Consider the following 25,729-nt stretch of genomic DNA (forward strand, 5'->3'; position numbering starts at 1 on the left):
CAAACCTAGTGCACAGGCTAGCTAGAATGTTAGTTTGTGTTAGGAGTTCTGCCTTTCCAAAATAGTAAGTGGAAGGTGTGTTACTCTTTCACTGTTGCGACATTTTTTAAGATGCTGATCGCGTTTGGAACTGGTTATAAAAGCTCGTGATCGACTTGGTTTATGTTTGGGCAGCAATTCAGCCCTGAAGTTATGCAAACCTGGTTTGTGGGAGGAAAGGCAGAGGGTGCTGGTGTTTGGTGGTTCTGCACTTTTTTTATTTTGTTTTCAAATAAACTATACAATAGAATTGTTCACCTGAAAGAAGTTTAACTTGGGATTCCTTTATGGCAGAAAATACAGAACCTGCCAAGTGTAGTCAGTGCTGATAAAACAGCATTTAGTGTGAACTGCTGTTATTATTATGGATGAATATTGCTTCTAGAGTGGGATGGAGGAGCACCCCTTAATTCTTCTATTGGAATATGGTTTCTGTGTTTTTGTGAACTTCCACATAAAACGTTTAAATGACTCAAGTGTTTGCTGCCTGTGAGCAGGGCAGGCACCCGGGCTGCTCTTATTTACGGACCTGGTGTTTAAGGCCCCCCGGAGTTTGTTTGAAAAGTTAAGAGATTTTCACAGTAAAGGTGCCATTTCTGAAATTTAAAGTGCTCTTTTCACCAGGAGATAAGTTCTCTCTGATTAAGTCAGTAATTCTTACTAAGCCATGTTTATAGAGGCCATAAACAATGCGTTCAGTGTGCTTGTTAAACCAGCTTTCCATACCTCTCCACTCTTTTAAAAAGAGACATTTAAAATAAAAGGCAGGTGTAGATGTTAGTTTGATTTAGATGGATTTTAGGTGATTAATTATGGCAACAAGTAATTGGGCAAGGATGGTTAAGAAAGGTTTGCAGCAGTGAGATGTGATGCACATTTTCACTGAATCTCTCATTTTGACTCAGTACATCCCTGCCCTGTGGGAAAATGAGATAAGGAATCTGTAATGTTCATGTTTCCTCTTGGTCCTTGCTAATCCACATTTCTTTCCAGCAAAATATGAACCTACTGTATCAGTCCAGTCTGTTGCACAGGTATCACTTGTAAAATTTTGTTTAGCTCTTCGGGAAGTTGTGAAATATGGACTGGGGCTGTGTGTGGCTTGTGGCTGTCCCTTCCCATTTCCAGAAAATTATGAGAACACACAAACTGTACTTGTGAAAAACGATCTACATGTTTTTGTGATTCACAGAATCCAGTGGGGTTTAATGTGAGAATTGCAGCTGAATGCTGGGAATTTTTACTCAAATTCCAACAAGAGAGTAAATACTGTGATTTCCATGTTGGTTGGGCTGATTAGGTGCCAGGTTTAGTGAAAGAAGTGTGTGATTATTTAACAAAAACCTTTATAACTGCCTGATACTAGCTTTATCAAAGGGGATAGTGACAGGAGAGATAATAAAACCAGCTAAGGGTTAAGATGAACTGGTCAGTCTGCATTTCTGTAGAATGAGCCACAATTGGACCATCAAAAAATTATATGTTTTTGAATGCATTGCAAGACAGATGCTATTAATCAAGTCAGTCTCCAGTGTTTTATTAAATCTGAAGGTTGGTCTCAAGGGAAGTCCACTGCCTTTGTACAAATATTGCAGATCTTTACAGTGAGGCTGAGCCCTTGGTGGTGTAAAGGTGCAGCTCAGTGAAGTTTAACATCAGCTTCCTTTTGGAGATGAGGATTTCTGGGCCAGGGTGGGGTGATCCCACTGAGCAGCATTTACAGTCCCTGGTTATCCCCCCTGGCTGAGCCCTGCTTGGCACAAGGCTGTTGTGTGCTCCAGAAAAGCCACGTTTTGCTGAAGCTGAGGTGCAGATTCAGCACCAGAGGTACAGAAACACCCGTGGTACATTCACCACCCTGTGCTGCTTCAGCAGCAGCAAGCAGGAGTGAGGTTTCCTTCTCTGTCTTGTCCTGCCAGCACTGAGGCTGACAGGCTTCTGGCTTTGGTTAAGTACTTTGCAAGACCTTTTTGTTGGAGGTTTTTAGACTCCTCTGAGTATAAGTGAGATTTTTAATTTTCTGAAACAGGAAGGAGCAAATCAGTTTGTCTGGTGCTTCCGGACTCCTAGAAGGAGCGAGGCTCCTGGATTGCTTTAGAGTTTATCAGATGCAGCCAACGGGTGACCTTTGGTTCCTGCAGCAAACTACCTGCTTTGTCAGGCAGTGCTGGTGCTCTTTGTATGGAAAGCATTAAATGTAATATTTTTCTATTTAAGTTAAAGAAATGTCTCATGAAGACCTAAACTTAAATGTCTACCAAGTGGGTTTTATGGTTGTTGGGGTTTTTTTTTCAGCCCTAAGTACACAGCAGTTTGCTTTATAGACAGAGGACTGAGCCTTGAAAACTGAGGGTAATTATTTAGCTGCCTAAGGCTCAATTTTGCCATTGTTTTAGGACTTTAGTTCCTTTCTTTTAAAGGAAACAATTCCCTCCACCCCACAAAACCTTAATTAAAAATTGAGTATGTTTTTGTTCACTTTCCTGCTCAGTAACTTTCATTTGGTCCTGTGTGTAGGTAGTTAGGTACTTAAACATTTTTTACAGTGTCACTGGGAAATCTCCTCGATTACCATATTCTGTAATTCCATGTTTTCTGATTTTGAATTTTCAAAGTTTTATTTGAGGAGATTAAACCTGTATGATTAATCAGAAAAAAAAAAAATGAAGTCTCCTGTTAGTGGAAGAAGTGTTAAGTGTTTAAATGCTGCTCTGTTTGGTATCAGTGACTCATTTACTGTTGATTAGGCAGGGAAATCAGGTCTGTCAGTGTTTAAATTTGCTTAGATCACAGATACCTTTAGACACTCAGAGTCACAGGTATTGTGGTTGTTCTTTTGAGAAATAGGTTCTGATTTTCTATGTGTAAGTACTGTTACACAAGATGTGAACTTCAGACTAGATCAGAAACTTTCCCTCAATTCATGGGGACAGAAGAAAAAGTTCAGACTTGCTGACCAGGATATGGTGGAATTAAATTTCTCTTAGCTTTGTTTTTTGCCCCCATTTTAATTATTTACAGATTAGGCTCTCATAGCATCCATCTTACTTAAATGCAGTTGTAAACTTGTCATTATTAAACTTCCAAAATTCAACCTGAACTTTAGAAACCAGTTCCCATCCCTGACTTAATGCAACTCTCAACTCCTGGAAAATCCACTCTTTATTGTTACTTAAATTAATTTCCAAATATAAAAATATTTGCTTGAAATCCTGGCTTGATTAGAAACTGTTAAACTGCAAACCGTACACCAATACAAATATTAGTAGATGTGCTTGAAATAAATCTTTGCTTGAATAATCACAGATCCTCTGGTTTGACAAATTTCAGTGTGCATGTTGTTAAGAACTTCCCTCTGCCAACTGAAGGTTAAATTTTTAGCATTGTAAAATGAACAAATAAAACAAATGATGACAAGAAGTCAGGAATGTTGATTGTTTTTAAAGTGGTTGAGGTTCTGTAGTGCCATATTGTTCTGCCATCACTTGTGTTTTTTATGCATAAAATTGAATTCCCCATACTTAACATTTTCCTTTGCTTTTCCTGAATCTGCTCACATATAGAAAGTAAGAAGCATGGCCCTGGAAGATGTGGTGATCCTTAACGTAGACACCAACACACTGGAAACCCCTTTTGATGACCTCCAGAGCCTCCCCAATGATGTGGTATGTATGGAGTGACTTCTCAAGGGTTCTGTTCCTGCAGCACTTCCTGCTCACTGGGAGCTCCTGTTGGCAGCCCTGAACTGCCTTCCCTCAGTTCTTGCTGTCCCAAAGTCTGCAGGAATGTTTGCTTCCACTCCTGCCTCCCAGTGAAAATCAGCTAGTGCTCACACGAGCTAGAAGTCCTGCATCTCAGTGAATTGTTGTTTCCAAATGAAAGTCTGTGGGTTTTTCTCCTGTGACTGCTTCCAGGTGAGGAATTCTGTGCATTTTATGTCCTGAGATATGATATCAAATGGATGCCTGTACATTTACTTCAATCACTCCTAGAATTCAGAACTCATTTTCTTTCTCATTAACCCTTTTTATACTTAAATTATTTCATGTTTTTAATAACTTGATAGCAATGGTGAATAAATACTTGACATTTAATGGGACACAAAGACATCCCCCTTGCTGCTGCAGTCATCCCCATGAGGGGAGAGCAGAGCAGTGATAGTGTCAGGAGCTGTTTTCAAAGCAGAGAGTGAATGTTTGGGAGAACATGGCAGGGGAAAATCTGGATTTCCTTTGCTAGTTGGAAATACTGCACTGACAGTCAGATCTGAACATTTTTCTGTGCAGCTGAGAAATAGAATTGGTGTGCAGGGAGCTCAGTGTAAGCTGGTGTGAGGAGAGGCTGCAGTGGGGTGAATGCCCAGTGCCTCCAGCAGGATCTGTTCTTCAAAAACAGGGAGCTCAGGAGGAAAGGGCCATCTTGATTGGGAACATTTTGGCTTTAGTCAAGCATTTAGTCTGTAAAAGTTGATTCCATGATTTTTTCTGGCTTTATATAGTTTTTCATTTTGATTTCACTCCCAGCATCCAAATCTGCCAGCTGGTCACCGCTCGTGCCATTATCCACAACCCAGGAATGACAGACCTGTAAATTTCATGGAATTATGTAAGAAATGTCTGGATACACTGAGCACAGGGCCTCAAACATGTATATGATTTGTCAACAATCAAGTATTATATTAGATTTTATGAGAGTTCATTAAAGGAGCTGTTGTGGGCACACTGTAGAACATCAGAAGAGACTTCTCCAATAAACACAGAACTTCAAGCTTTGGAATGTAATAAATTTTAAGAGACTTCCTTCCTTTCATTATTTACTTTTACTTCACTTTTATAACAGTAAAGAGTTGTGTTTTATTAGTTCAAATTTCTTGATTCAGTTTTCCACAGGTCTATTTAAAAGCTCCATTTTATCTCAGAGGATGTTGAGAGCAGAGCAGAGGAAGTGCTGCCAGCAAATTCAATTAACTGGCAGGGCTCACCAGTAGCATATATGGGATTTTTTTTTTCACAACTGCTATATAAATACAGCTGGGATTAATATTTTTCACAACAAAGCTTTAAGTTGAGTCGTGTTGCGTTGTGTAATTAATGTTTGTGCTGGGGGTTTTTGTGGGATTTAGCTCTGGTGCATTGTTGCTGTTACCTGGATGATGCAGCTCCTCCTCCAGGTCTCTCCCTTCACACGGTTCTAGAGTTGGCTTTGACCACTAGAGAGCAGCTGCTCTGCTGTGCAAGAATTGAATTTCTGTCAGTTCTTTCATGCATCATGTGTTTGGAACTGTAAGTGGATCAAGTTGTTCATCTCAGCAGGGAGACACTAAAGCCAATCCATTATACTTTTTTTTTTCTTTTTTTTTTCCTTTTTGCTTCCCTGGGAGATTTTGGGAGTGTGTCTCCCCACTGGTCTTAGTCTAAGTAGATGCATTTATGATCTGAGAAACTAAAAATGTCTTAAAGAGTTTCCTGATCATAAATGCCTGTTATGTCAAACTATCCTGCCAGTTTTGCTACTTAATGTGAGCAGTGAGCAATTCATGCACTGCTGAATAGACAAAATTTACTTTGCTAAATTAAATCTATCTATATTCATCAGTGAGCAAAAACATTTTCTCTGTGGTGCATTCACCATCAGGTAATTAATCCAGTGGAAAATTTCTAAAAGCTGATTTCCCTCTCTCCTTGAACTGCTTTTTAAATCAACTGAATGAAGTCTTATGATTCTTTAGAGCCTCAGGTAGTGAGTTGTTCTTGAGTTCCACGATAGAGATGTTGCTACCTAAATTGCTTTTTGGAAATCGAGAATGAACTATTCTTTACTTGTTAATTCTTTGGATCCAAACAAACATAGGACTCAGGGAAAGGTCTTTTTAGTTAGAATTTGTGTCAGAGGAGCTGGACAGAATTGAGGCAGTTCCAGCAGAGTCAACTCAAGTTGCCCCAGTACCTGCTGGCTGTCAGGCCTCTGAGATGGTCAGGTCATGTCCCTGAAAATCAAGGTTTGTACTAGTGTGTTACTGATTAACTATTTGAAATGTGAAAACCTGCCCTTTCTTTACCTTCTGCCTCTGATATATTGCTGGAAATCTGGCAGCGTGAGAGCACCCTGGGAAGTAACTTTCTTTTTAAAATAATCAATATTAAAAAAAGAGATTTATTAAGGACTGTGATTACAATAAGTGCATCTGCTGCTGACAAGTCTCCTACACCACCGTCTGTGTTGCAACGAATAGCAAAGAGGGGGTAGTAATTTTTTTTTTATGCAACCCGTATGGATTTTTCATGTATTTCCAAATAAGTGTCATCTTCTAGTCATAGTTGTAGTCAGAGCCCCACGTTAGAAGGAATAAAGTATGATAAAGTATCAGTTGCTGTGTCAGCTCCTAGCTGTTGTAAGTGAAGGGGTGTGCTGGGCTCAGGGCCCTGCGTGTCCCGGCTCAGCTCTGCTGCCTCTCCCAGCACGGGCAGCGAGCCAGGGCTGCTGTGCTCACAGGGAGAGAGCTGCTTCCAGGGCAGCCAGCAGCACCAAACTGCACCTCTGCAGACACACCATTTTCCTAAAGGTGAATCCATTTTTATTTCTTACGCCGTGTTTGCACCAGAACGTTTCTTGCTTTATTCATGTTGACAACTGAAAAGCCCTGGACCTAATTAAAAGAATTTCCACTAGCACCTTTACTGAACCATTTCATTCTGCTGCATTGCACAGATTGCATTCTGAAACATAGTGAGAGTTGAAATCAGACCTTTAAACCTCAACTGCCAGAAGTATAAAAATCTTCTTTAAAAACACTCTCAGGGTGGACTGCATGTATATGTGTCTGTTTAGCTAGAAATAATCCTTATTTTCAGTGGTCAAAATTTGTGGTTTTTTTAAAGTATCACTGTCTCTTTAGGCAGGAAATAACCCTAATTCTGCTTGTAGAGTCTACTTTGTATTGCATGCTATTTTTTTCCAAAGAGTACACATGATGGTGCTTTAGGGTGGATTTTTTTGCTCCTTGTTAGTATATTTGAATATGTTGTTGTTAACATTTTTTTTTTGTTAAATAATTGACATTGTAATCCCACATATATATAAAATAGACATGCTAAAGAGTTTGAGGAAGTAGCAAAATACCAGTCAGTTTTCTGCTTCTGTCCCAACCAGGGGAGCTGAAGTACAGAAAGGCCGTGACCAGCCCTCTAAACTCCTATTTTTTTAAAACAAAGCATAGAGCTTTTTCCTTCTATATAGATGGAAGATTCTGTATCTTCACCTGAATGTATCTGTGTCTTCACAGAAAACCCCTTGTAACAGTGTTGAAGATGGATTTGAAAGTTTCTCAGAGCTCTGGATATTTTATTACATTTTTAAGAACTATCTTTAAATGGTTAATATAAGTTAATATAGAAAATAAAGGCATATTTCAACCTTACAAGTCTAGAACCCTTCAAACATGAAGTAGGCTGTTTGGGTTTGAAAATCTGGTGAAGCTTTTATATTTAGAAGATTACAGAACTCCTTGAGGAACGTTATCTCAGTGAATAGGAGTGAGCTTATTTTACAGGCTTCAGACTAAATCTGGTATCATGTGTTATGTTAATATGGGTTTGTGGGCTCATTAATGCGTGGATCGTTGGCATAAGCATTCAGATTTATAAACAGTGCTGGACACGCTCTCAGTTATTTCTGTTATACTAAATAACAAAACGCCTTTTACAGCAGAATCTGCAGAAGATTTAAAAGGAAATGTCTTTGCAGCAGTTTTAGTAAACACAAGTGCAAAGATAACATCTAAAAGAAAAGCGAGTAGTGCCCAGCATGGGTTCTGGATTTAACACCTGTGGAGCACGACAAGGAGTCACTGTGCTCCCCCCAAATCCTGCACTGCTGCAGGAAGAAGTGAAGATAGGGATGTGCTACAGGAGGGAGGGAACTGAGGCACTCACAAACAGTTCAGGAAAATCGGAGTGCCCTGGGCGGCCGAGGCAGGCTGGTGGCAGCACCCCGAGGCTGAGAAAACCCGACCCATCTGGTAGGATTTTGGAGATACCAGTGAGGCCACAGCAAGCTCTCGTTGAGGGCTAGAGGATGATTAGAAGGTCTTGAAAGTTAGTTTGAACATCTGAACCATCAGCTTATATTTTGTGAGGTGTAATTCATACTCTTCCAGAACAGTTAGTGATGTTCAGTACCAGAGGATCTGCTCACTCTGTCAGTAATATTCCTGCAGTGTTTCTTGCATAGTGTGAAATACACAGAGCTACCCCATGGAGATTTTCAGTATGGCATTTGGAAAAGGAAGATTTGCTAGTTATTGGCTCTTTCTGTTAAATTCATCATATGGATATTTATGGAGTCAGTCATGTTCTCCTGCAGATCGGAGAGATCTCCCGCCGTTCGGCTTTCCCCCTGGAGTTGTGGCTCCTGCCTGTTTTGTGTCAGGTACCTCACTAAACTCAGGTTTGCGCGTGGCACAGCCGCAGCCTCTAAAAGCACCACCTGAATTCCTTTCAAGAATTTGGGTTTGTCTTGTTCTGTGTTGTGTGAGATCTGTGTCAGAAACTCAGTATGTCCTGGTTCTATCTGCGGCGCTAGAAGTGGTGAGAGGCCGTGAGGGAGCCGAGAGGAAACCGTGAGGGAAACGTGAGGAGATCGTGAGGGAAACGTGAGAGATCGTGAGGGAACCGTGAGGGAAACGTGAGGGAAACATGAGGGAACCGTGAGGGAACCGTGAGGGAAACGTGAGAGATTGTGAGGGAAACGTGAGGGAACCGTGAAAGATCGTGAGGGAAACGTGAGGGAACCGTGAGGGAAACGTGAGAAATCGTGAGGGAACTGTGAGGGAACCGTGAGGGAATCGTAAGAGATCGTGAGGGACCATGAGGGAACCATGAGGGAGTCGTGAGGGAACCGTGAGGGAGCCGTAAGGGGTCGTGAGAGATCGTGAGGGAATCGTGCGGGAAACGTGAGGGAGCCATAAGGGGTTCGTGAGGGAACCGTGAGATGCGGCTGAGGGAGGACACAGCAGATATCGAGCACGACCGAGTCCTCGCCAAGCAACTCCAAAAATGTGTGGGAACAGGCAAAAAGCCCCAGTTCATAGCGAGGAAAAGTGTGAGAAGTAAAGAACGGCGTTCGGGCTGTCGGGACTGACATCAGAGGAGGGGAGGCGGGGCTGGCAGTTGGGCCGGTAGAAGGCGGTGGCAGCGGAAGGTCTGAAGCTTGTGTCTTTGTTTCTCTCTATCGGACTGTATTTAATTGCCAATACATTATATTAAGTATCCACATTGGAGCCTGTGGCTCATGGGTACGCATTTCCGTGAGCCCCCGAGGCTGGCGTGCGTGTTTGCCCTGAGCGCTCTGAGGGGCAGCGGGCTGGGGGTACCTGCACAGCCCGGCGGGATCACTGCCCGTTCAGACCCTGAAATGCGAGGGGATAGAACCATAAAAACCCCTTGTCTTTGTGTCAAATAGATTCTTCAGACCTTCAGGATTTGTTCCTGGCCTTGGTGGTGATGGATGGCCTGGTTGTGTAGAGCAGTTTCTCTTATTAATCTGATGTTTGAATTAATTTAGCTGCAAATCTTTCATGGATTCTAATCAAGAGTGGCACATTTTCATGGACTACCTTTAAAAGAGTACTCAACAGCATGTTAACAGTGGATTTTAAGTGGGAGGGAAGGTTCAATGAAGCTTTTAGTATCCTATTGGTTTCTGAATAGAATCCAGTCATATCTTAGAAAAGCAAAACAGCTTGAAAAGTAATGCTTTTAGAACTGAAAAATTCATCTCTGAATTCACAATGTCACCTTTTGTCATAACTGCTGCTGTGGTTAGCACATTTTTCATTTAGCTGTGCCCCAATGTGTTGCGCTTTGTTTGTGATACGAGAGTGATCTAGACCTGCTGTGTGATTTCAGGTTTCTGCACTGAAGAACAGATTGAAGAAAGTCTCTACAACCACTGGAGATGGTGTTGCAAGAGCGTTTCTAAAAGCACAAGCAGCTTTCTTTGGGAGCTACAGAAACGCCCTGAAAATTGAACCTGTAAGTAGGCAATTAGTCGGCATAAGATGTAAATCTGCAGCTGTGGTGGAGAAAAAACCGAACAATTCAGAGTGGGGCATAACCTGCTTTTCTTAAGGCCAGCATGGTGGCTCTTTGGCTGACTAGTGAAACACTACTGAAAACAGTGTTCAAATCTCCAAAGTGAAAGAGGTGCAATGAATGTGATCCATCACACAGGGAAAAAGCTTCCCATGGAAAGGTATGGGTGTTCTTGGTTTTGAAGGCAGTCAAATTAGAGGAGAGATGATAAAAAAGAATAAATTAATAATCGTAAGAGGCTAGTGAAGAGCTGACCATTCCCTCCTCTGCAAAACCCCTTTCTTAATTGTATTTTTGTGTTAAAAGATGGTGTATTTGGCATTCTCTTGCTCCTTGAAGATTAATGAAAAGCTTTGGCCTGCAGACATGTGGTAAATTTAATTTTAGCCATGATGTTAAATGGTTACATGGCCAAAAGCTGGACTATGGGTCTAGTGTTTCTTGAGGATTTCAGAAGCTGATGTCTCTCCAGTAGTGTAGTTTGTCTTGTTATTTCTAAAGCCAAGAGGAAAACATAGCTCAGCCTGGACTTTTAAACAGCCCAGTTATCACCATCAAATAAGTATCATTTCAGGGGTTCAGATTCCAGTTTCAGAAATTACTTCTCAAGTTAGCACAAGTCCTTCCACACCTTACTGGGGGAATCTGTGTGTGTGGAAAAATAAAATTGTAGTGACTTGTATGTGTATGTCTGGGTGTAAGAACTGGACTTTTAAAGCATCTCAGGTGAAATGATGGAGGGATTTAAAATGGGGACTGTATAAATGACAAAGATGGAAGCAGCGAGGCGCTCTGGCTGGGAGCCTCCTTTATCCCTGCTGGGGAGACACTGACTCCCCTCCATCCCTGCAGGCTTCCTTGTTCTCCTGTGCTCCTCCCTGTAGTTGCCAGGCAACTCTGGGAATATTGGTGTATGCTTTGCCTGGATGTGTGTGTGAGATTAACTAGTTAAGGGGTTTATGAAGGAAAATAAAAATTTAAATTGCTGTTCTGGAAATACCATCTGGTATTTTGAAGGCTGAATGTTAAAGATGAACATTTGAAACGAGTTGACAGTGGCACGCCCCTAGAAATTGCAACTTTGAGGGACAGCTAACCTGAGGAAGTTGCAGGAATGGTTTGGTTTGCTTATCATTCCAGCAAAGAAAACTTGTAAATATAGCTGCACAAATATGTCATAAAATTCACTTTAATACTCAGGAGGTGAAAAATCTCAGGACTTTCTTTTCTAAGGCTTTTTGTAAATCAATAGTTTGATTTGTGATTATACTTTTCAATATTAAGATTTAGATAAAACAAATTTGCAGGTATTCCTTGTTCGTGTATCACCTTCACATAGAGTAAGTATAGGGTATTAAGCATTACCAAACATGAAGTGGTTCTTTACATTTCATGTCTTATAACTCCAGAAACCTGACTGTTCATTTAAAATCATCGACAATTAGAAAATAAATCCAAAGAAGCAGCAGTTTTTCCTCTTTTCATAGCTTCTGACTCATAAGACAGTTGAATTTCATAGACTATCTCATTGGTATGAGCTGACTTTTCAGGATAAATGGTGTGAATCTACTTTTTATTATTCTGTGTAGGCTCAGAATGTGTCACTGAGCAGCTCTACATTCACATTATTATACTTTAACATAGTAAGAGCTCTTATTCTGTTCAGAGGATTTTACTCTAGAGATACAAGGTTGTGTAATGTACTAACAAACAGAACACTGGCAATGAGTTTCTGTTGCCATGAACTTTCTGAGTCCTTTGCTAACTAGAAATTGCATAAAAAAAACCTATCCAGGTGTAGAGTTGGCAAGCATACTAATAATAGTAATATTTAATTGGCAAAGTAACTGCTGCAGTGCTGTTTCCTACAGTGTTTCCCATAGCTGCACTGAGCCAGTTTTAAATGCAGAGGAGGATCTGAGGGGTGGGATGTACTTTTCAGCCCCACAAAGCTCTGTTGCCACGAAGCCCAGTCAGACCCAGCAGCAGCTGGGTGTTCACTGGGCTGTACTGAGGCAGATTATCCTGATGCTTATTTAAATGTCTACCAGTGACACCAGTGTGAGCATTTTGTTCACTCGAATGACTTTTTTCAAATTACCAATTTTTCTGTTGTTTGTAGAGGGAATGTTTTTATCTCTTCTAAATATTTAATTCACACAAGCAGGTCATCTTCAGCAGAACGATGTGTGTGAGTACGAGGTGTGTGTAAAGGTGCTTGGTAGGACTGAGCAGTCGGGGGATGTTAGGAAGCCAGGCTCAGGTTTTCGGGATGGGAGCCGCGGCCGTGCACTTTCTTCTGCTGACACCTAGTGGTTCCAGGCGTTCCTGCCGCACTCCCGGTGTCTGTGAGGAGCAGCCCCCTAGACCTGCGGGCCGAGGTAAGCTCCGCGTGGGCTGGCCCAGAGCAGCGGGTGTGGGTGCGACCCAGCAGGGTGTGCTGCTGCTGCAGCCTCAGCCCTGTGGGGTTTGTTTCCCCCTCGCTGCGGGAGCTGCTCTCCAGGCTCTGCTGGGATGCACAGGCATCCCAAATGACAAGAGATGTGCCTGTTCTCTGGCCCTGCAGCCCTTCTGACAGGGCTGGTACTGGTGGGAAACCACAGGATTACATCCTGATACTGTGTTATAAATATTCCTCCATGAGCTGCACCTTTCACATGGTGCTGATACCTCCTTGCATGCAGTGGAAATACTGAGGATCAGGGAATCTAATCTCTTCAGTGGAGCATCCATTAATTCTCTTTGTCTTCGTGGTTAATTGTTCAGTCGTATTCAGGTTTATTTGCCTGAGTAACTGTTAGTTGTAAACTGGATAATTTCTGGTTATTTGAATTGTTCTGAATTGATTTGGTTTAAATTTAACCTAAATATTCTTTGGATGCATCCGCTTAAAAGTAAGCAGGAAATCTGAGGCAGAGTCAATGTGCTTTTCTATTTCCATGCTTTTCATGTACTTCCCTTGCTGCAGATACTTTCTAATTTGTGAACTGCTGATCTTAATATGAAACTACTTATTGAAACACAGATGTTTTATATACTCCAGTTTTCACACTGCTTTAGCTGTACTACACTGGTGGAGGAATGTGTGTTATATGCACATTGCTGCCTAAGTTCTGTTATCCTGTCAAAGCCTGATAATTTCATAATTATAACTTTGATATGGATTTTCTCAATACAATGCAATTTGAGCAATGGTAGGGGAATAAACCCTTATGAATAGCAGGAGAAATAAGTTTTTTTCTTTTTCAACATAGCACTCAATTCAACTTAAAGAGATAATTAATGCATTAACTGTTTATAGGAATCTCTCAAACAGACACAATAAATGCCTTCAGCAGTTCCAGATTCATGAGATCAGAGTCAGAAAAGTAGATGATATTTGGTGCAGAGTAAAAAAGCAAATGCCAGATGATTCAAAAAGGAAATTTTGTTGGAATGTGTGTGCAGTAATATAAAGCAAGTGCATGCTACGTACTAGTGCATAATTCATTTTGCAAAGGCTTTGTAGCATTCAGTGCTTTATCTACTATGAAGTATGATTGTTGCCATGGTGAATTATTTTTTTAAGTTATTCAGTGGAAGAGTAAATAGTCATTTCCAGCTCCCAGTAATTGCCACATCCCAGTTACTTCCTCTCCATGGCCATCTTCTGCCTAGCTTCTTTTCCTTGCATGTATATTTTAAAGGCACACACTACATGCAGAGTAGATACTTCCCTGTCACCAGGACGGTTCAGAGCTTTAGGATTGTTTGTCCATCTGTAGAAAATATGAAGAAGGATGATCCCTAATGCTTATATAACTCATGCACAGACCTGTTAAAATGAACCCCAAGCTGTAGGGGAAATAGTGAGCAGAAGCTTGTTAAATAGAACTTTTTGTTTTACTTGCAGTTTTGTTGTGTTCTGTTTAAAGTCAGTGCTGATGTATAGCATCAGGAATTTTCTCCCACCCATCTTTAGTCTTTTCCTGTTCAAGTGGTTGAGCTCTCAAATCCCTGCCTATAGAGACAATCAAGAGGTGCCTAAATGACAGTAGCTTCTAAATGTCATCCTGGTGACTTTACTGGCAGGTAGGAGTAAACAATGAGAATGGCACTCACAGTGTGTAAAATCTGACTTTTTGTGATAAAAACGAACATAAATTGAGTTTCTGTATAGCCTGGAACTGAAATTTAAGGCTTTTTTTCTTCCTACTCTGAAGATTCTGTGTTTTGGGACATTTTAAAGACCCAAGGTTTGAGCAACCTCTCTTAGAAGCCACCTGTAACTGTTGCTTTTACCATCTCTGGGAAGTGCTGAATTCACAGTCACTGACTGGAAAAGATTTAGTGGGGAAAACATAGTTTTGTTTGTTTTCTGTGTGATGTTTGTTTTCATTTCAATTCTGTTGCTGTTTCCTCTCTGAGCCTTACTGTTGCTATAGACAAATTTCTGCTTTTGCTGTTTTAAACCTTAAAAATGGCTCTTTTTCTAACAAGCAGCTACTGTTCTTCAAAATGGCATTTATTATTCTACATCTAAGTCTGTTGAGATATACATATGTTAATGAACCTGAAAAGACATTTTCTTTAATCTCTTCTAGCATCTGGTATGTAGTAAATAGAATTGTTTTGTAATTTCCAAACTGTTTTAAGATCCTATGTTATCTAATTCTGTATGCCAAGCTAAGGGGAGGGGGAACCCAGGATTCTGAGGGGAAGGTAATAAAAAGTAAAATTTGAGGAAGTTAACATGACCCTCTGCTGATTGTGGTGTTTCTACCTGGAAAAGTGCAGGCAAACTTCCCTGTCCATCATACATGTTAGAGTAAAAATCCAACAGACCCCAAATCAAAACAAAAATAGCAATCACAACCCCCCTAAAATCCATCATGGGCATGGGTTTGGGTGTAGGAACTTTGCCCAAAGTAAAGGATGGGGTGCTCTGCATCTCGCTTTGCAGTAATAGCAGGAACTGGAATTTCCTTCAAGTGTGCTGTCAGAATGCTGATGTGCACAGGTCTGCTTTGAGATTATTAATGGTTACCTGTTTCATGCTGATGGTTAGAGTTTTGTGGTCTCTTAGTTTGTGGAACCTGTGAGCAGTCCATGGCTTTCTGTGGCTGTGTTGTCTGAGTAACTGTGCAGCCCCCACAGAAGTTGTGTTCAGCCGTCAGCCTGGATCGGTCACTCTGTGTCCTCTGTGGTGGTGCTGCAGAAATAAAAGGAGCTTTGTTGCAAAGCCTCTCAATCTCCCTGTTCCAGGGCAGGCTGTGCAGGGAGCACAGCCTGTGCTCTGTCAGCTTTGCTGTGCGAGGATTTGGATATTCACTTACTCGGCTGTGCCTCTCACACCTGATTCTGGGGTTTGTCCTATTTGATGCACTTGCTTTTGCTTCTTCTCAATTTGTTTCAAGCCTTTGGTTGTTTGTTTTAGGCTGCCTCTTGCCTGTGTTTTCACTGCCTTGTCTCCTGATACTTCAGTTCTAATTGTGAGTGCACAGCCTCGTGCAAATGCCTCCATGCAGCAGAACTTGGAGATATTTCCTGAACTAATAAAGCGCAGGGGACTTTGAGGGTAACAACAAGGCACATAAACAAACACCAAACAGAAAATAACATCACCCTTGAATTCAGCTTCTGTGTGAGGCACTCAGCAGCTGTGTGTTTTATCAAATGAGCTGTTGTATCTGGTTAGGAAAAAAAGCCTAATACCAACACACACAAACCCATGAAAAACCCCACCCCAAGGACCTTTCAGGCAGACAGGCAAGGAGTGAAGTGAACATTCTCAGTAGTGTGAGCAGCTGTACAACTGAAGAGAAAGTATTGCTTCCCTTGGCAGAGATGGTAAAGAAATGTTGGGATTTGGATTTATAAAGTAGCCTTCAGTGTCAGATAAAGTAGATGAAATCATGTTAAAAATTAAAATATTTAATTGGGTTAGAAACGTAATAGAGAAGTCATTGCACTGTGGGCTTTCACAGTGTATATTGTGTATGGATGAGAGTGGTACCAAAGGAGGCAGGTGAAAGGCAGTAAATTCCAATTAGTTGTAAGGATTTGCATAGCTGGGAGGTAGAGCTCCTGCAGTGTCACCTGGAATGCAGTGGGGCTAAAGGCAGAAGGAGCCCTTTGCTTGTGAGCCAGGACTGACAGAACAGGGTGGGACATTGTGACACTGCCCTGGGGCTCAGTGAACCTCATGTGTGCACTGGGAAACACAGAGGGGTCCGAGGCCCCTTTCAGCTTTGGCTCTGACATGGCATCAGAGAGCTGGGCAGCTGCTCTTCACACGGAGTGTTGGGTTTGCTATGGGACAGCATCAGTGAAACACAAATTCTGGCTCATGGCCAAAATGCTGCGTAGGCAAAACTCAGTCTCACACTGAGGACCTGTTTATTCTCTTTTGGGGAACACAAAAATGTAAACTCTGCAGAGGGCTGATAAGCACATTGTTCTTTAAAACACACGCTACTTCAGTCTGGTAAAACGTCAAATGGAAACATTCTGTCCTTTCTTATCTTTTTCTAATTTAATTCATTGTTTTCTGAGCCTTTCATTCAGTTAGTAGCAGCTCTGGCAATGACAGATATTCTATTGTGACTGAAATATGCATTTTGTAAGTCATAACTTTACTTTTGGTATTTAAATAAACTGTGTATGTACAGTGTGCAAGATTTATGCAGAGCACAGCTGGAGGTATTCTGCTCAGAATTCCTATGGTTTAAAATGTCTCTTTCAAGTTTGAAAATGTGTTGTGAAGTAGATACCATTATGATAATTGGAAGTTCAGCTTCTCTGTCTTGCTCTATTATTTTTTTTGAATACAATTAACACATCACAGACATTTCACCTGGTCTCTCCTCATTTACCTCTGACACTTCCTTGATATTTATTTAGACACATGTGGTGTCTTTGCTTTGAACTCAATAGTTGGTATATTCACTAGGTTTTTTTTAATAAACATTTTTCTCATTTAGTGATATACAATTAGTTTGCACTGTTAGAAAAAGGTATACATATTGATGTCAGTTTAAATCTTTTACTTATTTGTTAGATGATCAGGACATAAATTGTATAAAGATTGTAGAGAAAACTGTGATTACTCTCAAATCAAAATACCTGCTGTGAAGTTGCAGAAGCAGCTCATTTATTACAGTTCTCATGAGAAAACAGTACAGAGCAGTTATGCAGAGAGCTGTCTAGAGAAGAAATTAAAAATATATGTGAATAATACATTTAATTTAGAATTGCTGTATTTTCTTTCAGGTAGCATGAAGGTGAAGCACAAATATCAATGTTTATTAGTTTGAAATAAGCTTTATTCTTCCAGAGTCAGTAGCAATGGTTTTGTTTCTGTTGACAAAAGAAAGACTAAGTTTTGGTTTCAAAATATAATCAAAATCTTAAACTAGAATTAATAACGTGCTGTTGGCATAGTTTTAAACTAAAATAATGTATATGGTGTGCTGTGTTATGAGATATGTATAAAATTGTCAGCAAGATAATACCAGTGGCCTCCAGAAGACAATTACAAATTATATCAGATTTAGAGTTTTGAAGTGAAAAAAAATCTGACTCATCACGTTTCAGTGATCCAGGAGAAAAGAATATGAAAATATCATTAGATGTATTTCATTTGTGGAAATTAGGCTTGGAGATTTCTTTATTTCTTCTCTTTTTTCATTTCATTTTGGTTTTAGGAGCACTTCTAATGCTCGGTGTTTTAATAAAGAAAAAGTTAAAATTACAGCCTAAGCTTGATCCTCACAATAACACAGGAAATTTTTCTGGATTGTTTCAAAAATTTTAGCTGCACTTTGGAGTGAACTGGGGCTGTGATTTTGCAGAGTTCCTGTTCACTGTCTCTTCCTTTGATAGCTGCTTCCGTAGGATTTTCAGTAACTGTGTTACTGGAAATGGCTGAGGTTTGTAAATCAGTTCATTACAGAAAGGAGGTGTCATGTACCAACTAAGAATTCATTGGCTTTATCTTTAAATGGAAGTGATCAACTGTAAGCTTTTCAGGTCCAAGGCTTCTGAGTGGAAGCTGAGAAGATGCTGTGCAGAGGGAGTTTTTGCTTGGTCAGGCAGGCAGGGCGGTGGCTGGAGCCCTGTCTGTGCAGTGCCTGTGCTGGGGGCTGCCTGCACAACCATCAGCTGCAGGGGCCAAAGGAAACCAGGGGCTCTTTCAAGGTACCTCACACTTGGACTTCCAGCTTTCAAAATGCACATTTAGAATTATCTCTGTAAAATACTCCTTGGAAGAGTGTGTATGCATATATACATACATATATATATATACACTTTTTTTTTTTTATGAAATCGTTCTGTAGTAAAATATTTCAAGTCCTGGCTAAGCTGTAAAGCTTAGGGCTGATAAACAAAGCATCTGAAGCCAAATGGCCCCTTAGCTAACCCCAATTAAAATAAAGATTTCATTGCGCTCTGTCCTGACAGAGAGGGAACATATTGTTGCCTTTAAGGGAGTTTGGTTTAGTTAATGAAAGAATTTATTTAGTTTTTTCAAATACAGAACCTAATTAAATAAGTTTCAACTTGACTTGTAGTTGAGTACGTTTTAACTCCTTGAAGGTTACTCTTGTGTCCAAGTGTAGTTGTCTTTTGAATAATTCCTAATGCAGTATTTAGGTTAGTGATTTATATAATATGGAATTTTATAGCAGAGCTCATATAACTGTTTGCCTGTTAAGTATACATCATAAATATATGTTGTTGACTCCTAAAGTGTTAAAGTTGTTATCGACATTACATTATTTTGATGTATTACATTCATTTGGCATCAAGTGTTACTCAGAGCTAGTAACTAATACAGGATTCTTAGAAGTACTGTGGAAATGAAGGTGCCAAGAGTTTGCTTTAAGTGCCCTTTAAAAGCTGTACATTATATATGTACTTCACTTACTCCTGGAGCTCAAGGAGAAGAAAAATGTATCGAAGAATTATTTAGGTGAAGCTCTCCAAGCAGTAGTTAAAGTCTGTATGTCCAGAACTTTTTTTCTTGGAGAGGATTAATGGTGAAATGAAAGCAATTTGTGAGGATTATATGTGTGATTAGTTTGCCTTTCCTTAGGATCTGTGTGTACTTGTATGGATAAAGCTCATCCCCCATTTGGCAACCAATAATTTATTATATATTCTCAAGAATATATGAAAAATAAAGAACTGCTGTCTAAAGATACCTTCTTATTAAACATGAGAATATTTTACTGCTGCTTACCTGGATTTCTTGCCTGAACCTGGAGGAGTGTTGAATGGTCGCTGTGTGTCTGGCAGTGCAGCCAGAGGAGGTTTGGGCAGGGATGGTGCTGTTTGGCTCTGCTGTTTAACTTGGTCACAGGATACCTGGAATTAACAGTGCCTAATCAGCATTTTCACAAAGGGAGGGGGCTTGGAAATTATTTGTTACTGAAACTGAGGCTAAGCAAGGGACTTCACGCTTAAAGGAAGATTTTTAGTTGTAACGAGTATGTCAGTGTTTTCCCCAAAATATCTATCAAACTCTGAATGTGTCTTGGTCTGGAGCAGTGCCCTCACTGCATGGGGAGAACTGCTTGATTTAGGAATGTCCATATGTGCCCCCTCACCTGGGGATTTTAAGCTAACATTGGAGTGTGTGTTCTCTTCCAAATGCCTCTCAATCACGTGCTCTCCTTTACATGTTCAATAGATTGCAGTCCACCTCTCTTACAGTGAGTTGTCAGGTGAGCTGTGAGGCTGTGTCCAGTAAAGGACAATTGATTTCCCTGAGTCAGGGTCATTCCCAAAACCCTGACTATTTCTGCTTCAGGTCTGTGTGATTGTTGCCTTCAACTATGAAGGTAAATGGTACTCAAAGAATTCCTGCCTCTGAGAGGAAATTAATAGTTTTATTTATGGATAAGTAACAAAATATTAAATTGTTTAGGAGGGGCTTGCAGGGGCTTTTTAGTTGAAAAAGTGTACTTTGGTGTAGGTGTAAACATAAATGAAATTAAGGGTTAGGTGGAACTGGGGTCCTAAAAATCTCTGATTTATTTGACATATGTTACAGATCCTGAGGTAACTGAAATACAGTGTTGTTCTTTTCTCTTCTGTGAATTTCTGTAGATCATTATAATTATATTGTGCTTCAGAAATCTCAATAGTTGCCAAATATAACCAAAAATAAAGCATCACATCCAGCTGGAGTTCCAGATATCCTCACTCTGCCCTAAAGCCACGTTTCCCAGCCATTATCTTGTCATAGCTTATTGTGCTCAATTTTAATTAAATGTTAATAGCAATTTTGCAGTCAGAAATGACATGAAAGTTTTCCAAAGATTATTATACCCACAGGATATCTTTATTATGTGTTTTTCTTGTTTCTCTTTTTTTATCTTGTCCAAGCCCTTTCTTTGGAAAAGTCTTTGGTGATGGAAAACGTGAAACAGAAAATGCTGCAGTGTCTTGACTGACAAGGATCAGTTTACAAGGGCTCATCAATTGAATTTTGTATTCTTCAAGAACATCAAAAACTTACTTACATGTTTGATAAGGATCTTGGGGTTTGATTTTCCTTAGTGTGGTGCACACGCTGAGTGTTCTACATTTAGGTTTCAACGTACAGATGCCGAATCTTTAAATACAGAAAGGGCTTGTGCACTGCTGCAACCTGTAGTTCTTGTGTCTTTGCCTTTAAGGATGTTGTGTCACAAATGGTAGGCACAGCTTATACTGTTGGATGTTGGATCACTGGTTCTTATTGCTGTATAGGCATCCCTGTAGTATTAATTGGTTGTCAAATCCCTAAGAAATAACAGATTAATGTGCTTGATCGCAGTGCCCTGTTTAGAAGCTGCAGTTTGCCCCCGTCTCCAGCCTCTCCATGTTACACAATTACAGATGTGCATTCAGGACATTTAGTGGAATGCATTTCATTAATACAATTTGAGCAGACAATACCAAGTTGCTGTCGGGCCGTGCTGACAGCTAATTACTGAAATGAAGGGTCTGCATGGCTAAGGAACAATGGAGCATGTCTCAGGAACAGGAAAGTAGCACAGAAATAGTGCCACATCTTGGAATCACTCCTCTGGACAGTTTGCTGTCTCTGCAGACCAGCTTTTGTCACGTATCTGGTCGTGGTGGGGAGTTAGACTTCAGGGAAACAAAGGTTGTTACTGTTGCTGATACTGCAATGTAGTTCTGGTTTGCCCTTCCCTCTGGTTAATTCAGACACTTGTACTTACCCGTCTGCTGGATACTCTTGCCTCTTACTTACAGACACCAGTGCACATTTTCCCCACAGGATGTGGGATGTCCAGCCTGCTTATTTGAGTAGCAGGGATACTTTGAATGTCGGTCAGTTTTGTGGCATTATTGTAGGGAGAGGTCTTGCTGACAGTTTGGAGGAAGATCAGGAGTGACTCCTCATTGTTTCTTCCAGTATAAGAAACCACAGGCAGTCAAGTGGGGTTTGTAGCAGCAAAGATTCAAAAGAAACAAGGAGTTTTCTGTGTAGGATAGACAATAACCCTGCCAAGCACTTAATCAAGTGATACTGAGGCAACTTGTATTGGTTTGGGGGAATTTGGAGAGATACTTGGGAGAAGCCTTGGTTCAGTTTTGTTTGATATGCAAACGCCCCCTTAAGGAGCACTTCTGGACCTGTCCAAAAACTCCTTGTGTGTTCTTCTAGGGCAGGGGATGCTGAAGGGTTTCACTGCTGGGCAAGGGGCTTAGCTCAGGGCATTTGTAAAAGCTCTATTGCCAAATGGGGTTTGCTCTTTACAGTCTGTTCAGAATTATTAAATATAATGGGATGCTGGCTACAAAGCAATTTTATCACCCAATTCATTCATCTGACATCTGTATTGTAAGACAAGGTTCTAGTTACCATTGGAGATATTTTTTCTGTTGATGCTCAGAGAACTCATAGATTAGCAGTGTGGCTTATCTGAATCCTGATGGCAGCAAGAGCCACTGGCACTCTGAGCAATTTATGTTATTTAGTCTGTGCATCTCCAAGTCCACAGGTAACATGGACATAGCAAATATTCTATTTCTTGTTGAAATGAAATTGAATCTTAAAAATCTTTGATTCAAATCTGCTGCTTAGTTGGAGAAAAAAAGATAACAGGTTGACAGAAAAGGTTCTGTTCCGCCTGATGAACTCAAGAATTCATGTTGAGGTGCTGCAGTAGTTTGCTATTTTTGCAATTCATTTTATAAAACAAGTTCCAGATTAAGCTCTGCCTCCATGTATTCTCTCTCCATGGAAATTATGTCCTTTTTCTCATTTCAAATTAGGTGAGTACAATGAAATCCTTATTTTACATATTTATTAACAAGGCTTTCATCCCCATGGTATTGTAAGTACCCTCAGTACTCTATGCAAAGAAATTACACAGAGAACTCAGAAACCTTCAGGAGATACATGTGGTCAGTCTTTTTCAAGCATTACTGCTCCTGTTTATGCTATTCTTTTGTGCTGCTCTATCAGCCCTTATTTTGTGCCCTTCCTTTCCAGAAGCTGTTGGTAGCATTGATTTTTTTTGTTTTTTTAATTCTGAAATAAATCACGTTAAAGGCCTCATGCCAATTTTGAATCTCATTGGATATTCATTGTTAGAAAATTGAGGAGTGAATAAATTATATCAACTGTGCTGTCTGGCACAGAGAGGGTTAAGGGGATTTTCAGTCTCACCAAAAAGTATTTGGTCAGGTACTCAGGTGCTGGAAATTTTCTTAGCAACATCAGTCACCTAGGAACATGATCATCTGCTGTTCTGGGGTAGAGATTACAGAGCTTAATGATTAGCTTCTATAAGCTGCAGCTGATGCCAGACTCTACCCCCTTTACACCTAATTAGCCTCATTAATGAGCTCTTCTGCTCTCCACAGAGAGGGCTTCCTCCTCAGAATAGGAGGTAAAAATACTTCACCCAGGTAGATGTGCTGAAACCTTTAATTATTGCCCACACCTGCAAAGTGTTGTGTGTCTGACAGCAATATTGCTTCCAAAACTGCTTATTTACAGTGACCACAGCACCAAGCATTAACCCTTTAGCAGCAGCAGAGCTGCCTTGAACCTTTGTGGGTATTTACAGAGGGTGGAAAGACAGGCACTTGCAAATTTAATGCTTCATTAAGTTGGATCTGATCTGGTGGGGACACAGTTTGTATGTGATTAAAATGTTTTTAAAACTTTCTGAGTATTTTGTTTAATCCTGAAAAATGAGCAGAAATTCCTGTTGCATGTCAAATAAAGCAATAGTAGGACTCAGAGCAGCACTAGGCAAGTCCCATTCTTTAAATGAGCAACTTCTGTGTTTGAAGCAATGTAATTTAGTGCTGCTAAAATGGAAACATGGGGAAATACACTTGTAGTGATCAATGGAGCAGGCAGTAACTGTGCTAATGAAGTGTTCAGGGTGATTCTGAACCGTAGCAATTCCTGGTCAATATGTGGTGTGGACTTTGGGAAATTCAGACCGTTATTGGTTATTCGCTGTGCTGCTGAGGCAGCTCTGTAGCATTTTGTGTGTGTGTGTTTGTGTCCCAGTGTTGTACCCATGTCTACAGTCAGAGCTGGTTGGTTGTTAGGAACTGTTTCCTCAGTAGCCAGCATTCCTGAAGTTCCTGCAGGCAGTGCCTGCTGTGAGCATTCCCAGCAGCCATGGGGCACTGACAGGAATTGCTGTTGGTCGGTTCCGTGCAGCACTCTGCCCTGTGGAAGGTGAATATTGGGCTGCAGGATGGTCCGAGGCCGCAGGCATCTGCACTCACAAGCTGGGCATCCTTCTGAGGGAGTTTCAGGCAAGAAAAAATGTTTTCCTGGAAAATCCATCTTCTAAAATGAGTAGAAGATGATGTGCGTCCAACAAGGCATGGGCAGTGCCAGTGTGAATGAATGGGCTTTCCAGCCAAAGTGATGAGATTTGGTGCATTTTAGTCAACTCTGTTTCCCTTGAAGGTGCTCTTAGCAGGCTGCTGAGCTAATGTGAACAGAAGCCTTTCAATTAAAAAAGGAATTTGGAACAAAAAACATGTATTCATGTAACTGAAAACTATTAACTGAAAATAGGGTATCCGAGCTGTGAGGTCACCACAATAAGAGACATCATTATTAACAATTTTTTTATTATTATTATGAACAATTCTTTGGCATGTGAAGGGGAACATCATTAGTTTTACTTTATTGATAATTAAAACAGCATCAAGCTCCCCCAGCCGCGATGGAATCACGCACTATGTGAATCACAGAAATTCCTGTGCATTTTTCCAAGAATGCAATTTGAACTGAATGCCAAAAAAAGCCTCAAAATGAGTGGGGTTTTTTTTTAATATTTGCATCATGTTTTACCAGTTGTTGCTGCTTCACGTCTCATGGCACAAATGGGATGGATGCACTGCGTGGCAGGTTCAGTTCCGTTCCCTCGGTGGAAGCCGGAGGTTCCAGGGCAGATGAGAAGCATTTGTCCAAGCTGCAGCGGATCCGTGAGGGCGCGCGGATCCGCAGTCCCTGCCCATCTGCTGGCTGTCAGAGCGCAGCCGAGCAGCTGGCCCCCGCCCCGGCCCTGGGCACTGCCGCCCGCGCTCCGCGGCAGCTCCGGGAGCCGCCCGGCCGCTGCTCCCCGCCAGATGCTCCCCTGCACATGGGCTCTAATTAGGTGGCGCTTTCCCCCTCACAAAGGAGTTGGGAATTTTGCATGGTTTCCATGTCAAAAATGTCTTGCAATAGGATGGGAGTTGGGAGGAGCCATGTGGCCGATCCGGACATGATTCCACTTGCTGCACACCGCGGCGAGAGCCGTGGGTTTGCAGGAATGCACAATTCATGGACAGGGCAGAGTGTGTGGGGAGAGCAGAGCGAGGAAAAGTCTGCATCCTCTTTGTCCTCACACTGGATGCAACTTCTGTTTATGAACGTACCAGGGTGGAACTGGGGGACTGAGACAGATCACACATCTGGCACTAACTGCTTGGAAAACCCAGCATTACCCAGGCTCTCAGAGGCGAGGTTTCTTAAAGGATTTAAATAAGAGCTGCAAGCTGTGAGGTGCTGTACAGGAGAGCCTGGGAAAATGAAATCAAATCTACCTATAAAAATGATACTTTCTAATATGTCTGGATCCTCAGCTTATTGTGTGAGTCTTTTAGTGGTCGAGGAGCTCTGATGGAAGTGATAGAAGAACAGCAGCATTGATGATTATACTGATGTGGTGTTTTCTGTGTCTTGCCTTCTCATGAGGTAAAATCTGTTCCTCTTTCTGATAATACGTGACAAAATGGTAAAAGGAGAGTGAAAAGTTCTCATTTATTTTAAAAGGAAAATGCTTTCCTTTACTCTCCTCCATCCCTGAGGAAAGGCATTTTGTGCAGTTGTGTCCTGATGGCTCAGCTCTCCCCCTGGAGTGCCTTGGCAGGCATAGAACAGACGGGTGCTCTGGGACAAGCAGTGCAAATGCAAGTGGCTTTGGAGTGGCAGGATCCAGCTGTCCCCAGGAGTGGATGCTGTGGCATCTCTGAGAGTGTAGTAGCCAAAGTTACTGAGTTCCAGTCTCACCTCAGTGGTAAATAACAGTGAGCACACACGTGTGTGTGTGTGTGTGTGTGTGTGCATGGATGACTTC

General features: G+C 41.1%; 1 protein-coding gene across 3 annotated transcripts in view; it reads left to right on the forward strand.

The window, feature by feature from the left end:
* Nucleotides 1–25,729, forward strand: part of DENND1A (DENN domain containing 1A) — a 137,064-nt gene that overhangs the window by 81,604 nt on the left and 29,731 nt on the right. For all 3 annotated transcript variants that reach the window (XR_013776603.1, XM_079324425.1, XM_079324426.1), the window contains exons 12-13: nucleotides 3,603–3,704; nucleotides 9,945–10,070. Coding sequence is in view for 2 of the 3 variants with exons in the window: in XM_079324425.1 (XP_079180551.1) it covers nucleotides 3,603–3,704; nucleotides 9,945–10,070 (228 nt within the window). In the remaining variant the exon portion in view is untranslated. The remainder of the gene's footprint in view (nucleotides 1–3,602; nucleotides 3,705–9,944; nucleotides 10,071–25,729) is intronic.

This window comes from Erithacus rubecula, assembly GCF_903797595.1.
Source record: "Erithacus rubecula genome assembly, chromosome: 21".
Classification (NCBI taxonomy): domain Eukaryota; kingdom Metazoa; phylum Chordata; class Aves; order Passeriformes; family Muscicapidae; genus Erithacus; species Erithacus rubecula.